This window comes from Rhopalosiphum padi, chromosome 4 (assembly GCF_020882245.1).
Source record: "Rhopalosiphum padi isolate XX-2018 chromosome 4, ASM2088224v1, whole genome shotgun sequence".
NCBI classification, from domain to species: Eukaryota; Metazoa; Arthropoda; class Insecta; order Hemiptera; family Aphididae; genus Rhopalosiphum; species Rhopalosiphum padi.
The window spans coordinates 7,361,256-7,380,078 of NC_083600.1; the positions used below are offsets into that span (position 1 = coordinate 7,361,256).

The window sequence follows — 18,823 nt, forward strand, 5'->3', positions numbered from 1 at the left end:
TATGTTAAAATATATATAGTATACACTTTGCGTATTGTGTGAGCGTATAGGTACTTAAAATGTAGGTATATTCGTGCAACGAGGCTCATTCGTTTCTGTTCTATATCATCCGTAAAAAAAAAAAAATAATCCCTGGGTCACAAAAGAATATAATACACACCCGCGCTTTTAATTTATAAAGCCCCTCGGAGTGAAAAGCTTCCATTAACTAATTTTATATTTTATTCAACGAGTTCGTTTGTATACGTGAAAATATATACACACAACTTCGGCGTCAAGTGATGAGAGGGTGAGAGTGGGTCCGTTTTTGCATGTTTCGAATAAGTATTCAAAACAACACGACGAGTTTCATTTTCTTTGGGATACGATAAAATTTTACTATTTTAGTGTACTTATATTTAATGTTTTAACTTATAACTCAACGATCCGAATCAAGCATAATATTAAGAACGGCTTAAGAATAATATTTGTGGCTTGTGGTCGACATAGAACGGCTGCCTATAATCTAAGGATACGAACTATACATTAAGTTTCAAATGTTTCAATAATACCTTTAAAAACGAATTAAGACCTTTTTTTTGTATTAATTGGGTTCTGTAAGACTTAAAATATAAAACTTATTGAGTCAATGTATTGATAATTAATACTTATTGTATATCAATTAATACTGACTTCAATATAAAACTATAAAAGCAGGTATTTATATAATTATGAAAAATTATTTTTATTTATGTATAATAAGAATTCGCAAAATATATGAACATGAAATTGTGTTGTATGGTGTAAGAGTAAAGTCGTTATGGTTCTGAGTAAATAAAATATATAGGTAATGAAACTGGATTTTCTTGTTTTACTATATAGCGGAATAGATTGCGCCGTCACTTGGTAGTAGAATCGTCTATGGATCAGAAACTGAACACGGCAGATGGTACTTTTTAAAGAGGAAATTGTTTAATTTTTTTTAAGAATAATGTAAGCAATAATCCTTGAAATATACTCGTAAATGACCCCAGACTTCTAGTCTCTAGATATGTTAATTTATTAAAATTATGATTAAAAACCATAATTTTATATGATTTAAGACATAATATAATTTTAAAGTTTGGACTTTTAATTATGGTGTAGAGTTATGTTCATTTCAAATATTGTGGTAAAGTTATTATCTATAGTAATTTTATAAGCAATATTTAAATACAATTTTAAATAAAAATATGATTATGGTTTTACATTTAATACAAGGTTCCTTTCATGGTATATTATTTATTACCACATCCAATACAATATATTAAAATATTTACTCATAAATTGTTTTATGAGTACTTAACATTTTAAAAATAAATATATAAAATAATGTATTATTACTTTTAAGTTTTGATTTTAAATACCCCTATCTAGTTTACCAACTATATATGTAGACTAAAATTATAGTGGTGTATTAATAGCTATGTGGAGAAAACGTCAGTTATCTATTTTTCTTTTTTTTTTGCTTAACTAATGAAATTTGGTCTTTAAGATATTTAATTATGCCTAGAATAATTTGAATATGACAATATTTAATATTATATTGTTGTTATTTTATTTCAATATAGAAAAAAACTAAATATAATGAGTATTTATTGCCGTTATAAAATCACAGTTTTGGTTTTTTCTTCAATTGTTTATATAACAGTGGTAAAAATAGGTTTAGTGTATTATTAATTTTATTTAAACAAGTTTTTAAAATGAACTAAAATCTATTTTTAATTATTTTGTTTTTTTAACCTAACCTGGGACATACAAAACACTTTCCATACAAAATTAATATTATTTATACAAAGAATATCGTTAAGTAGGTATTGTTTTTCGAATATAATAACTCACGAATCCATGTCGAATTCAATGACTTTTAAACTATTTGACATTTAATTTTTTCTTTTCTTTTATTATTTTAATATTATAGTAATTCTATATCATAATAAGTCGAACTTCCATTTTAATTTGAAATTGTATTAAAAAATAGAATTAATAACATAACATTTTTGTTTAAAACTTTCAATTATGTTATACTCGACTTGTTGTGCATTTTTGGAATGACAAAAAGTTCTTGGAATGGAAATGAACGAAGTCTCTCAATTAAAAACATTGGAAAACTTTGTACCCTGCTGTGATTTTAAAATTATAAAATATTAAGCTTACATTTTCTCTTTGAAATTAGTAAATGGTAACTTATATATGTAATACAAAAAGTCTAAAGAACCGCGTAAAAGAAATTTTAATCATTAAAAACCGCTTTACATTAACAACGAGAGTACTTATTTAAATTCTAAATATTTTACTCGAGTATAATCAAACTCTTAGAGGTTTATTATTTTGAGAAAAAATAAATTAATATTGGAAAGTTAAATGTTGATTATTTCAAATATTGTAAATATATTTGTTATACCTATAATTTACGCATATATACATACATACATATATATTCACATTATAAACGATATCTAGTGTCACGCCGTGTGCATTCAATAATAAACCGTAATTATTCAAAATCGTAATATGAATACAATTATCGAATCACCGAAACTGAAATTAATTGTTTATCATTCCCATTAGACTAGATATTTTGAATAACCTGCAAGGCTCTAGCAAACCCGCGTGTGTTGCCAAACTAAATACATACCTACATTATCGTCATATTATTTATTAGATATTAAATCTATTTCAAGAATAGTTAGATTAAATTCTTAAGCTAATTTATATTTTAAAGAATTAATTTTTTGATTTTGGTAGAATTTTTATTAAGTGTCTTTATAAATTCACCAGATGTGTTATTTTGATGTAATTAATAGAAAATAGTAGTTTAGGAGACAATATTTATATAGTTTTAATTCAGAATTAATTAAAAAAAAACAAGTAATTTATAAATATAATTCAATAATTATTGAATGAATAACTATGATTTTAAAATTAATACAATCATACTTATATGTTGTCCTTATCATAATATTCTGCAATATCAATGTTTAATTTTGACGAGTGTTTAAGATTGAATTATGACGAAATTTATGATCGCCACACATTATTATTAAGTCACTATATAGTATATTATTAATATTTTTTCCCTATAATTAAATTAGTATAATTTTTGATTTAAATGATGCACTTTGAAGGGTAATAATTATAATATTATATATTAATTGATATGTTTTATAAATTTGAAAATATTCTTAGAAGTTATTTTTTACAAACATTTAAAATTTACGAAATTATAGTCACTTCAGTAAACCGAGTGCAACTCATAGTCGTTTATTTTTTACGATGATTGCTTTCAATTTTAATATAGCGCCTACATTCTTGAACTATGCCATGTTGGCTTCTATTTAGTGTAATCCGGTCATATTTTTTATTTTTATTATCGTTTATATTTTATTGCGACGCATGTCGAAGAAGCGTTTTGAGAAATGCATTCAATTTGTTGTATTTGTATTTTGTACACCGCATATTATTGCATCCGTTAAATTACAAATATAATAATTTCAATAGGAAATTATGGCTATTATCAATGCTCGTTCATCTCAATGGAATGATATTAATATATTATGTATATGTATATTATGTATTATGTATATAATGTAGGTATCTATTATATTTTTCATAATACTATAATCAAGGGAGTTGATATGAAATATTCCTTGTATGGTTTATAAAATATTTATCAGGTATAAATACACAACTGTAATTATTAATTAAGTTTTTTTTGTTTTATACATAACTCTACATCTACGTATATAAATAAAAAAAGTACCTTGTATAGGTATACTATACTATATTAAATTTTAAAATACATGGAATGACGATATGAATTAAAGGGGAAGGGGTACGATAGCCATGACGTATAAAGTATATATTATATTTTTTGACGGTTTATAGATTATTAATTTAGTTTCATTATGTTTTAAAGTTGAAGTGATTATATAATGAATAGCTGATGTTTTCGAATATTAAAACGAAAATAAACAATTTACATTGAGTCGATGAATATTGAATGTTTTAACACTTATGTCTTAGAATAATATGGTAAAGTTCTAATAATTTTTATTAGATAAACTTTTTACCTGTTAATTGAAATTTATTGTAAATAGTAAAAAGTAAAAATATTTGAAGAAAAAATGCGGAATCTGAAATTATAAAATATTAAAATTCGAGTTATATATATTAATTATATTTGTAGATTATTTTAACGCAGTATTTGTTTCATATGGTAAAAAGCACTTTTTTAATGTAGGTAATAGTTATTCTTTACGCGTTTTTTAAGTAAAGGAAAATATGCCGGTGAAATTTCTCCTTTTGACTCTACCAAAAAAATTTAAAATTTGTAATTGATTTGATATCTATGCAGTTTTTAAGTTTATAGAATTAATTGTGGGCAAGAAAAACTTTATAGATGTATTTTCCTTTATGAAAAATAAAGAAAAACCACAAAACACAACAAAAATGATTAAACCATATAATAATAATAAACGATATTGTCGTTCTAATCTTTTTTAAGATTTAAGTAATTTTTGTGAACCACTCTAAATTTATTTTAAAAAACTAACGACTTTTTAAAGTATCTACTTAATCATATTTATGTATATACATAAAAAATGCAGTTTAGATATGATATGAAGACATTTTTTGAATAATTATACTATACTATATAATTATGACTTAATACAGCAATATTGTATTGGTTTATAATTATAAAACTAACTTGCCAATACATTTCGTAACATGTAATATAATATTTGTTATTATTGCTTATTACGTTCATATAATTTTTTTTTTAGCAGATTTGAAGATTTGGTGTTTGAAACGACTGTTAAAATGTACAATCACTGTAGTACAATATTACGAAATGTATTTGATGAGTGTACCTGCAACACAATCACTAGTACATTACTATTATGTACACTATACACACTGTAAATTAACTAAAAATATAAATCTAACACGACGATTTAACGGCAGCATAGGTCAGAAAGGGTCAAATAAAACAGCTCCAACCAGTAAAATCATGTACGTAAATTATTATGTAAATTCCAATTATGTACGAGAAATTGTGGTGAACACAGAGTATGTACGTAGGTGTATTTAATTAATAATTATATTATAAACGCGCATCATTAATCGCCGCTGTGGTATTGATCTAAAGTCTATTAAAAGCAAAATTAAAATAATCACAATAACGGTGAAAACAAACATCTTTCACAAAGTCATATTATACAACGTATATAATACCGTACGTGTATTGAAGACAGTATACATATAGCAGATATATTCTTTTAAATCTATGTCGATATTGGACTGCGATCGGTTTGTCAAATAAAATCGTTTCGTGACCAACCGCGGTGCAGGTTGTCGGGCTATGCGTTATGTGTATACAGTAGAATCCGCTTATTTGCGACAGATTGGCATAGTCGGTTATTCGGTTAATCGGCGCAGTCGGATAATGGGGACAAATAGGCTACCGTCCAATGTGTCTCAATTAAGCGGATTTTACTGTATACGATTTGAAGTCATCGTGTTATCAAACCTGGGGTCTGCACACGTAGGCGCAATTTCAATAAAAAAAAAAACTGAGGGTGCTGATACACCCTAAGCGCCCCCCCCCTTATAGCGCCCATGTCGTCTGCACGATTCAGGCCCGATTCGCCGACACCCAATTCGCCGACTACTCGTTTCGCCGACGCGAAAACCGGTTTCCGGTAAAAATGAAAAAAGTTTCAATTCGCCGACAAAACGTAGTTTCATAAAATACAAAAATAATTTTTATGTGGAAATCTAGAATATTACAATCTACCATCAAAATGTTGACTAAATATAGAAAATTAGAAGAAAGGTTATCATTTGCAAAAGATAGGTAAAGCGTTTATGATATATAATAATACATTTTTTTCTAACATTTTAAATTATAATTTTAGGTTACTGAATGGTACGATTTGTATTTTGGAATACTTATGTTTAGTATACATCAGCTAGGGCAGGGGTCGCCAACCAGTCGATCTTTCTAAGAATATAGGTCGATCGTTATAAAAATTAATTTTACCATTATTGGTCGATCGCGTAATAAATAATCGGATAATGTGGATTGCTAAATTGAATTCTAGTAATTTATTATTATCAGTCAATCGGTTTTTTATTTGAAAACAAATGCCTCGGCCACAATAAAAAGTCAGAATTATTGTCAGTTATAACTCGACTGTCAGTTAGTCGTCACGTGCAAGTGTGCAACGCGTATAATGTATATGTTCGGTATATTTTCGTTATTACGTTCCAAATTTATTTAGAATTTACAACAAATAAAATGAATCCGTTTTTTTTTTTTTTTGCTCATAAAACAAATCTCTTCCTAAAGACCTAAATTCTCCTAGATATCGATCACCTGGGACTAAAAATTTCAAATGTAGCTCACTTGTTTGAAAAGGTTGGCGACCCCCGAGCTAGGGTATTGCCGACGTCCCCGACTTGGACATTTAACGGGCCCGACACTCGTCAGCCGAACTCACGCTGTGCATTTGAAAAGTACACGTCATAATATTATATTTCGAACGGTTAAACAACGTACGTGCAGCTGTACCGGCGCGGCGCTGCGCCGTTTCGATCCGATCGATCGGTCGCGTCCCCTTAGTAACGGATATACACACATCGCACAACGCGCACATTGCCACAGTATCGCGGAGAAACGCCGCGACCAGACCGAATAAACTGTCCGTCCAATCGAATCGTTCTTTTTAGTTTTTCGAAAAAACTACGCAGTGCTGCGACCGCTAGTTGGTTTGGCGCGGCCGCGATGGACCACGCGCGCCCGGACTCGGCCACGGCGGCGGACGGCGGCCCGGACGACCCGGACGGCCGGCTGTACGATTATCTGCTGGACAGCGGCGCGTTCGACGACGTGCGCGCGTTGGCCGAGTCGCTCGTCGGCTCGTCCGTGTCGTCGTCCGACGTGGACGGTGCCGGCGGTGATGACGAAGACGACGACGACCACGACGACGACGCCGGCGCCGTCGCCAGGCGGATCGCCGACCGGCTGTTGGAGCAGAACGCCGACGACGTCGACCGGGCGCTGGACGCGGCCGTGCGCGACGCTCTGCTGGCCACCGGGTCGGCCGGCCGGCTGGTGGACCACCGGTGGCCGGGGTTGGTGGACATCGGGCCCGGACGACTGGCGCGCGACACCGCTCGCAGCCTGAACGCGCTCCTCCGGTTGCCGTTCACGTACGACACGTACACGGGCGCGTACTTTCGGCGGCTGACGGACGGGCTGTCGCGCGCCGTGTCGGCGGACGTGCATTTCAGCCTCGCGATCCGCGTGTACGCCAAGCTCGTGGACACGGCGCCGGACCCGGAGAGCGCGGCCGAAAGTTTCTGTTCGCTGTGCGAGGCCACGCACGCGCGGTGTCTGTTACGGCAACGACGCGACTTCGGCAAGACGGTGACGGCCGTGTCGCTGACGGCCCGATGTCTGTCCGCGGTCATCAAGCGGGCTGCCGGCTGCCGCGGGGCCGTCAAACCGGCCATCGTTGAGTTTGTGGCCGCCATTGCGGCCGACCCCGGTGGTCGCGGCCCGTACGCCATCCTGTGCTGCACCGATCCTACTGCCACGTGGTTCGACACCGTTTCTAAGTACCACTCGTCCCGATCGGTCTTTTTCCAGGTAAGCGACGTCCAACATCACACAATTGTGTACTTGTATAGTTAGATTTTAACTAAATTCTCACAAAACTGTATTATGTAAAATATGCTATACCGTTTAGGTTTGATATTCCAGTTCGTACGTTTGGCGCGAAACATATACTTCTGACACGATAAAATGCTGCTAGGGCTGTACCATACCCTAAAGTGCAAAACAATTGATTGGAGTGCTATAAAAACTAAAAAAAGAGTTATTGTATTTCATTGTAATTCTAGTTGTACTATTGCTGTACGTAGTTGTTTCCAGTCGGTTAGCTTTCGTCAAAGTTATTCCTATTTATCTGTATTCTATGTGCGAATTATGTTATAACGTGGTCGTTATCTTCTTGGTCAGTGGTCTTCAAGTTTATTAGATTCGCATCAAATATGAGTTATTTATTTTTTGTGACTTGTATATTTCTTAAAAAATGCTGATTGATAAACACCGTGTTATGCATGTAAAATTGGACTATTTTTAATTAATTTAATATTCATTAATGTTCATTATATCTCGGAATTAAATTGCTTCGATTATCTTGAACGGATTAGTATCTGTTATCTCAAATATAGGCAATATATAGTTAAGATTAATAGGTCTAATGATCAGGTAAAAAAATAAAAATCGATTATGGGTACCACAATAATAATAACTATTATAATACTAAATAAATAATATTATAAATAGTTTTTACTATTTACAATTAGTATAGATACTGATATGCAGATGAAATTTATTTAGTTGTCTCAGATAAGTTTTGGAATTTGGCGCTGTATCAAAAATTAATAAATTTATTTAAGTATAAATTATTATTATTAAATTAAAAAAAACATTTTTAGTTTATATTAGGCACGCACCATTAGATCTTTTAATAATCTCATTTATTATGTGGTAAATGATGAGATATTAATTCAAAACTACCTATATACTCACTGACCCGTATTTGTTTTCAGTGCTTAGACGGCGACCGGAAACTGCTCCGGGCAGTCGTGTCCGGTTTCCACGAGTGGATCGTCGAACCCGAGATCCCTCGACGGTCGGACGACGCGGACATCGCGGCAGTGGTCCGGTACGCCCGCGCGCTGCACGCCATGCACCTGCTGGCCAAGATGTTCAGGTACCGCGCCACGGTGGCCATGTTCCCGATCAAGGTGTCCAGGACGCTGCGGATCCACGCGGCCGGTATTTCGAACCACTGTCTCGGTTTCCTGTCCGCCAACCGCCGGGGCGTTCCCGCGACGTTGGCGCACGGCCTCTGCTCGCTGGTGGCCGCCGTGGCCGCGTTCCACCTCGAGACGCTTGACTCGATCGCGGATAACGCTTTTGGCTTACGCATACTGGCCAAGGTCGCGGAGCGTTCGGACGCGTTGGCCGCGCGTCAACAGTTGGTGGACGGATTGTTCGAGAACAGGCGCTGGAAGGATGCCGCCGACGGCGCGGACGCGGATTCTCTGACGGCGGTCGCGGCCACGTTGACGGCCAGTCGTCACGACGAGATCTGGCGGCTGACCACCAGGAGGATGTCGTTCTTGGAGGACGCGGCCGCCGGTGACCCCGACCTCGGACACCGTCGGTCGCTCTTGACCAACGTGCGCGGCAGCCCACTGGGCACGCTCATGTACGACACGCCGCAGCGGGACGACTTCGATTGGTTGAACCCGCGACACCTGTTGACGTTGAGCGTCGCCTGCACCACGGCCGCCGGCAGACAGTGGCTGGACAGGACGAACGCGTTCGGTTCACTGGACGGATTCGTAGCGGACCGTTCGCGCCAAACGGAAGTCTCTTTGGACCCGGACGGCGACCGGAAGTCCCTCGACTCGATCGTCCGCGTCGCCTATTCCTGTTGCGCGTCGATCGGAGGTCAGCATCATTATTGTTATTATTCTTATCATCATCCTAATTCCAAGGTCACTACGTTCACCCTCCATAAGAAAATAAAAATACATTATTTTTATTTATTGTAAGATTATTTGAATAATAATTATAATTATCAGCTCATATTGATATATAATTATTTCAGTTGAATTTCATATGAATAATTTGTATATTAATTATCAATATTATTATGTATTAGAATAACGGTAAAAATAATTTTGTATAGCGGAATATTTATCTGATTTTCAAAAATCGTGTCTGGACTTTTTTCTCAAATTAATTATTGTAACAAATTCACCCCTCCGTACCTCGACGTTTATTCGTATATTCATTGTTTTCCCATTTTTGGGTACCAAAAGCCACGCAAATGCGGATAGATCGCATTAATGCATTGTACATGCCCAAATTCTAGGGATTTTTTACTTTTACGTCAGTTTAGTCAACTCACATACTTGTGAGGGTGGTATTTTTACGAAGGCGATCGACCTTTTAATTGATTATATCTGCAGTGAAAGAACTAGTGTTCTATTTTTTTTTATTAACGATCCTCGTATAATATTCACAGCAAGGCACTGTGGTCGAATTTTATCCGAAATAGGTCATCATTGTCAAAACATTAAAATTTGAGAACCGCTGTTATACACCGCACATAGCATATTTTAGTTGTATAACAGGTAGCCCGTATCGTTGCCGTGAATTTTATAAATTTCACCGTTTTGTTTTTTTTTTTTTACAGGGTTAAAAATTGTACTTGACCATCTCCGAATCGACGGTTCGGAAGCCGCAGTAACCGGAATAGCGACACTCACTGAATTTTATTACGCTTCGTTCCAAAATTTTGACGGCCATCCCATTACGAGAGACGTTCTCGTGATACTGTGGCTTCGTTTGATACAAGCGGCTACGCACACGTTCAGCTCACGTGTTTACGCGGACTCGAAACTAAAATATCAAGTATAAACGTACAATAATTTGTATCGTACCATTGTTAGCCGCGGCTGATGATAGTGTATTACGAAAAAAATAAACATACTTATTATAGTGTACGCGTTCCACAATAGATACCAGATACGCTAATCATGCATTATGTATAACTCATGACCCAACGACGTTTACGGTAATGTACCGTTTTAAAGTTCGGTCCGTTTGGACAGCGCGGCAATCACTAATCATAATGATCATCTTTGCCCTCCAGTCGTAATAATAATGTTACGCGACTGTGTATGCGCTGCTCACAGTGTACACACCATAATATATTATATTTACGGTTTGTCAGAAACCGAATAGAAAGTCAATACTAAATTCGTTGCGTAATCGTAACTCCTAAAAGTTTCGTTTTAACCGTCGATCGCGGAGAAGGGTCACCCGTGGCTTTTACTGTGTGTGTGTGTGTGTGTGTGTTGTTACGAAATGTTCATTTTCGGGCGGTTTTTCGTTTGTTTTTGACAGGAAACATTATTAAAGCTGTCCGCCGAAAGCCGTACGGAAGATGAAATAGTTTTCGTCGACGAAACAACCGAACTTTTGACAAAATTACAACGCCCTCTGCTGTCGGACGGTACTGGGCACGCCACCGAATCTACCCCTAGCGCTCTGGCCGAGTTTTTGTCCAACGCTAATCACCATCACGGCGGTGTCTGGTCGCAGAGGCTTCGTTCCATAATAATCCGTTCCGACCAGATAACCGTGAGTATACACAGTAATTACAGGTTTGAGTCACTCATCATGCTTACCCCCGTTTCGCCCTTAAACGTAATGCCAGATAAAATACTTCAAGCATTATAATATTAACGTATAGTAATAATATATATAGTATTTTTTGAGTTTCTGAAAAATCAGATTTTTAATAGACACACAATTATTATACGACGTGGGTGAGCATGTCCGGTGTAATATAAACGTACATAAGTCAGAAAAACGATTTAAGCAAATGACGAGTATGTATAATAACTAGTACGTTTCCGCAGGGAACGGAGACGATGGATTTAATAACGTCGGTTGGCCGCCGCCGTTTCGACGGCCAACTCGACCTGGGCGCGTTCGATCATAAATTAAACCTAACCGATTTCGATGTCACCGGAATACGATTGGCGCTGAGGTTACAAAAACACGTTATAATATTATAATACTACTCTGTTACGAAATTTATTTTCCTCGATGTATTAGTTATTATTATTATTATTATTATTGTTGCAGGTACGGGTCAAGCGTCGGGTTGGTGGTCGAAGATTCGGTGACGTCCTCGGAGCTCGAACAACTGTACAGCTGTGTTGAAAGACGAGGATCGCCGGCGCTATTCGATTGCATGACTTGCACGTTGTTTATAGCGTCGGGAGGATCGAAAAACGGGTTTGTGATATACTGGCTATATAGATTTTTATATAAAATTTTATATAATATAAAATTTGTATTATGCGTGTAATAAAGGTGTATTGAGGCGTGTGCCGTACTGCTCAGACTCTACGAAACGACACGATACGTTTGGCCGCCGGCATTTGACGAGGACGCCGACAGGAGGGCCGCTTTTGGTCATCTGGTTGAAGGGTTGTTACAACAAGAACAACCCGAAGTGTACAACGCATTTAAGGTTAGCAAACGTTGCGCGGAATAGAGATTGATTGCGGCTGGTATGGGTGGGTATAATGGGTAGGGGGGGGGGCGAAGCGTTTTAATTTTTTTTTCTAAATGCATGTTTTTAAATACTAAAAGTGATCGATAAAAATCAACTTTTTCCAACATTTCTACGTTTTTATCCAAAACATACATTGAAAAGGAAGTCAAGGAAGTCTTGTTAGTTAATATAAACTTTTGATCATTAATCATGATAGTTTATTTTTTTTTTTTTATTGCGTTATACTCTATAATTAAAGAACTGCAGATCATAAATATTATTCATACAATCATATTGTACTATTTTAAATACGTAATAATATACCTATTATGTAAAACTGCATAAACATGAGACCTTTTAAATTAATATACAATTTACTTATACAATTTTGTTGAAATAACTTCAAAAATAAAATGAAACTAGAGTAAATAAAAAAAAAAATGGGAAGGTAGCTATGTCGTATATTGTAAGTGACTGTATTTGATGTGTTAAATTATTGAATATGATTAACGATTCTGAGCGGAGATGGTCTGTTAGCAAATCGGTCTATTATAATATGACTATTATTAATTTATTTTACTATATTCCTAGTGATACCAGATACACAGTACATTGAATTAATTTGTGCTGAAATTATCTAATTTATTATTCGAGTATAACTAATTACTTAATTAGTATAGTAGTATATACTATATTTATTTAGTTATAGGTCCTATATATCTACTTATATTAAAATATTATATTATTATTATTGTTATTAACTTTTGAGTCAACATTGACTTAACGCAGAACGGTATAAATATATTCGAGGTATAAATACGCAGCAGTTTAAAATCAATATAAATATTTTTAAATATCATTCTATATAGTAAAATCGTTAAAATATAATAATATACATAACAATTTCGAATAATATTTTTAGATTAACTACAACAAAATAATTAAAATTGTATTTTACTTTTAAATATATAATTTAATAAAAAATTTGAACTGAATATTTAAAAAAAAATATGTAATATATATATATTGTTTTAGATGTTTAGGTTTCAATAATAACTACTTATGAGGAACCTTGTATTATATTTTTAAGACTTAGCTATCAAAATTGAAAATTGTATAAAATTTAGAACTATTACATTCATGGCTTAAAATCTAGAATGTTGGAACTTAGTCTACTAAAAATAGTTTTGTGAACTTTTGGTTTGAATCATTAAATAAAATATAAATTTATGTGTTTTTATAGTATACTAAATTTTCACTCGTACCGATTTGCTAATAATATAAAAATGCTTATATATGTATACTACTATACTTACAAAATAAAACATTTCAATTCTATAAATAAATATTATGTGATAATTTCATCCCTTAATAAAACTGAAAAAACATATTATATTTTAAATAAATAGGTTTTAGTCAATTGCTGGCATTTTATTGAAAGCGGTAGTTCTGACCACTCCTCATACTATTTACCAACTGGTTCAGAACGTTCCCTAGAGGGCAAATATATACAAGATACGCGATATATCGTATAAACAAGAAAATGAAATTAAAAAAAATTTCGGTAATTACGAACAGCGGCTAACCGACTGTTAATTTTCAATTGGCTCATCAGTAGCTCGGTATCTCGTGATATTGACCCGTTGATAGTCGTGATTTATGCGTACAAGTACACCTACGTTTCGTGTGGTTTCCAGTTTCCAATTATAAACGCTCATTGCTCAAGGCAGTTGTTTAAAATTAAACGGAGTATATTAATATTAATAGATATAATTATAAATTATATGACTGATCTTCTGGGCCACGGATAATGTCATTTAATCTCATATGCTAGGTCAGGTATTGTAGTGGGTAGAATATTGAAAAACGTCAAAATATTAATTTTGTATCATTTATTTTTATTTTGTTTGACATTACGTCATTACTTAAAATATTTATAATTTAAACATATTGGAAATATTTATTACGCGGTCGATGTTACAACTCAATAAAATGCAATAATAATATTTATGTAGGTACTTATATACACTATCTTATCATAGGTTATGGTTACGAAGATACTCGTAGATTAACATATTTATTAGTTAGTAAGTACGGCACGTGTGATTTAAGATAGGTATTGCATTTTGCATTCGAAGTAAAGGTGGCCAGATGGGCATAAAAATATTGTACATGATAATCAGTGAAGTATTAAAGCAGCAGTGCAAAATGCATAAATATTATTATTAATTTATTCCATAAAGTATAAATTCATCTTTTATAAGTCTATAAAACCATAAACATACTGACGAGTAAAAGTGGAACGTCCGAACGTTATATCGTCGTATAATAGTAGAGTTGTGGGTTATGAGTATTTTACACGACTATAATTATCGTAAACACAAGGCTAACTCCACTGCAGTATTATATAAATTTAAAAAACATTATGCAAATCCATGTTTAATCATTAGGCCTTTACACACTCATTTTTAGTGCCGATATTATTATTATTATTATTTATGCAGAGATTGTTTTCAAAGTCGAGTGAGTTAAATATTCGATTTGGAGAAATTAATCAAGGCTTGAACTCCATTAAATACATTATATTTATTGATTTTACAGTTAACGAATTCATTGAGAATTGTGTACAATAAAACAATTTGAGTGTACCGCACGAGTGGATTGAAGTCTTAAGTCTATTTTAGTGTGCAAATATGAAATAATCATTTTCAAATTCATTTGATTTCAATTATTTTTATTCTTACTGTAAAATTGATACCTATATATATACTATACGTAGTATAAGTTGATATTATGACGTCAAAAGTTAACAGATTTTTATTTTATTGACGTAATTGCTTTTTGAATTTAAAAGTTTTATATTGTAACGTTTATGGATAAATTACTATTGTATTTAAGTATTAAAGTATATTTTATAATCATATGAACCTTGCTACACGCGCGTACCTACTGATGCTTTAAATCGTTGGAATATTATATATATATATATATTTATATACATATCATATATTATTAGACATACACGATGACAGATACATCAGCGTTGTGACCTATAATTAGTATCCGAGTGCGTTGCGTTATTATTATTATCTATTACGTATTATTATACTTAACGTACGTTTATTGCGCGGGTGTTACAATATTATAATACAAAAGTTTATTTGGCTCGATACGCATACTGATATGCGATATAGTCGTACGAACTTAATTAGCGGTTTTTTTTTTTACGTTATTTCATGTCATGGAATCGCGTAGGGACTAGATATTTAAAAACGAAAAACATAATATTAATATTATTATTATGATAATTACGACTCGGAGAGGTCGAATCAAACAATGGAACGTTTAACCTTTGATGATGACTTTTTTCGAGTTGAAATTATGCGGTCTCGTTGTGCGTTTCACCGTCGTAATAAGCGAGATATACCGCCATCATTGTTCGTACATATAGATATAGGTACGCACTACAACTACACGTCATACTACGTATACGTACACATACGATAATACAATAATTAGGTACTGCGACTGTGTAAGATCCGCCGAGTGTGTCAATGCCATCATCGCTCATATTATATCGCATTATTATGCATAATATCACGTTCTACGTAAATCACACCATATGAAAATCCCGTATTCCGTTGCAGATGTCCGGCGTTTCGTGGTGGCTTCTGTGCTCTGGCTGGGCATCCGACTGTTTCTGGGGCCGACTGAGCTGGTCCGAAATTTGCCGCTGGCTGTGTCTGGTCGTTGTGAGCCCGGTAGACTACCAGGCGTTCTTTTTCGTCTGTTTGGCCGCGGCTCAAAAGCGCCGGTGGATGGAAGCGTTCAACCAGGGCCGGTTCCACGATACCGTTTACCAGGTACTGCTATTTTATGTATGAACATACGGAGGCGTATTTAAACGGGGGAGAGACGAAATAAAAAATTTAAACTTTACATAAAGTTCTATCTGTTAATATTAATTTACCAAAATATATTTGAATAATAATACAATTTCAAAATGTTACTGATAATAAAAAAATTGTATTGTCATGAAATCTATAATGTTAACATTTTCATTAACAGCGACCTCGAGGTATTTATTCATTTTTTATAAAAATAAATTAATGTATTATCAATTGTCAAAAATTTGCTTTTAAATTAATTTATCTACATATTACATATAATAGTTTATACATGTATATATTTCAGTATATAATTTAACCTTTAAAACAATTTGAAAAAAAGCTCACAAACAATTAACATATAAACAGCCATGTCTATTTCAAACTAATACCGTATATCTGTGGTTTTTATTTTCCAGGGTGATTTAGGCGATTTCCGACTGACTGATCATGCAATTTATTTCGAAGAATTGGCGAAAAAGCACCAACGGTGTATATCGAAAAAACTTTCGTCCGAATTCGATATGCATTAGACAGACAATATTATACAATAACTTCGTTCAACTGCGGTTTTCGGCATTTCAGTTCATTTTTATGAGTTGACGACGTATATACCGAATCCGTTGGTGTTTATTATATATAAGAGACATTCATAACGCATAACATTATCGAACGATCCAATAAACATTAAAACAGTTACACGCAACGTCGACCGTCATCGACCTAACATTAACCGTCGATCTTCATATCAAACGCGTGTAATAAGTGTCAGTGCCGATTGAAATTAATATCATAATATTATTATATTGTTGCTGTTGGTTAGCATAGTAATTTCAGATATTCCTTTTATAAATTCAATTGTTATCGAGTTTCAATTGAATATCATATTATGTTCTATTGGAAGTTATTTTTTTTATTTCATCATCATATATACGTCTTGTACACGTATACTTGATGTAAATCTCAAAAACCAATATAGGTAGTTGTATAAATATGCGTCGCATCGGATTTGGTTATTTTAAAATAAGCAGAAATTTAATACAAGATATTGGAATCAAAAATAAGATATGTACGAAACGATCAAAATGTATAGTTTAAAAGAATTCGAGCACGTCCTTTGGGCATACTGTTTTCCCCAAGGAAAATAGCCGAACGCAGTAAAAAAAAATCGTGGATTGAAAAAAAAAAATTAGGAGAAAGTCTATTTTAGATTAAGCAGCTGTTATGCCACTGTATCTAATATATCATATTAAATCTTGATCATATATTTTATTTATTATTGTCACTAAAATTTACTAATGAAATCTGTTGCATAACATTCGTCATTACGATCATTGAATGTATGTATACACATCATAAACGTGACGTAATTTTGATAAGAAATTAAATTGTAATAGTATAATTAAAATATACTGTGCTTGCAAATCACTGAAAGAAAATACCATTTGTGAAATCCTAAATGATGATAGATTTCAATTAAGTACCATTATATTATTATAGTTGTGAAAGTTGTGCATAACTTACTGTTGATCGTTTAATTTGACCGTTTTATTAATGAGTGGCTAATTGACGGTTCGGGAATTCGATTGATGAGTAATGAATAATTGAACAGTTGACGGAGCACAAATGTGAGTTCAATCTACATTTGAGAAATACAACGCAGTTATAAACATTTTGACATTATTTTCAATTTCCGTACAGCGGACGACGCATAAGATGCTCGCGCTTAATGATAAATTATAAAATTACATTTTAATAAGTCCTGACGCTATACCTATTGGTATATTTATGTACCTATTTTAATAAATATCGTGACATTACAGTTTATATATAATTACATACTTGTTTATACACGCGAATTACAGAAGAATAAAACGAACTCGCTGTGGCTACGAACGACGGCGGCACGAATAATATTATATAATAACTGCAATACTGGAAATTGGAGTACAATATTGTTTTAGTTTTCTGCAGTTGGACATTTTTTTTTCTTCATAATAATAGAATCGAGCGATATTTTGCCAAACGGGTATTTTATTTTTATTTTTTAGTCGGCGCTGCAAACACCTACGCAATATGTGCATTTTTGTAGACATGGGTTCTATTCGCAAATTGGATTGTGCAACATTCTCAAAGGTGAATCCCCCCATCATTCTTATTTCTTACATATTATTACGTGGTTTACTGATGGAAGGCTGCTAGTATAATGTAATAGTCGCAATTCTGCAGACCTTTCACGTGCGTCACGAGTGGAATAACAATTACGATTCGTCGACAGTGTATGAGATACCTAGCGCGCCTGTCTTGGTCAAAATAATTCCTGACCATTTCGAAACGGTTATCGGATAGATTTTTACTAAATTGCAATAAATGATAGTATAATTTTTGGTCGGAATATTATAATTTTTGTCGTGGCGAAGTCACGGACAACGGGTTTGTTCGAATTAGAGTTCAACAGGCCGCCCCGTAAACGATTGATTCCGAAATAATATAATCGCGTATTAAATATTCCATAATAACAATAATAATTAATATTTATCTATATCCTGTAAAATGTGATAGTATAGACATGTGCAAAAAACATAATTTACGGTATACATATTGCTTATTATTATCTGTTATTTTATAAATCACACGGTTGAAAAATAAGATAGATATCGGAAAGAAATAATATTAATAATAAATGTGTACGTATACCTAAACGTTGCCGATTCAACAAATGTATTCAATCAATTTGTTATTTCACGGGTTCAGTAA

At 33.6% G+C, this 18,823-nt stretch overlaps 1 protein-coding gene across 1 annotated transcript; it reads left to right on the top strand.

The window, feature by feature from the left end:
• The first annotated feature begins 6,229 nt into the window (after window positions 1–6,229).
• Window positions 6,230–17,326, top strand: LOC132930673 (uncharacterized). The gene is made up of 9 exons (XM_060996665.1): window positions 6,230–7,675; window positions 8,644–9,553; window positions 10,305–10,522; window positions 11,018–11,254; window positions 11,536–11,666; window positions 11,765–11,917; window positions 11,996–12,155; window positions 15,827–16,042; window positions 16,486–17,326. The coding sequence occupies exons 1-9, from the start codon at window positions 6,809–6,811 to the stop codon at window positions 16,597–16,599; spliced, it is 3,006 nt and encodes a 1,001-aa protein (XP_060852648.1). The 5' UTR covers window positions 6,230–6,808; the 3' UTR covers window positions 16,600–17,326.
• The last annotated feature ends 1,497 nt before the right edge of the window (window positions 17,327–18,823 follow it).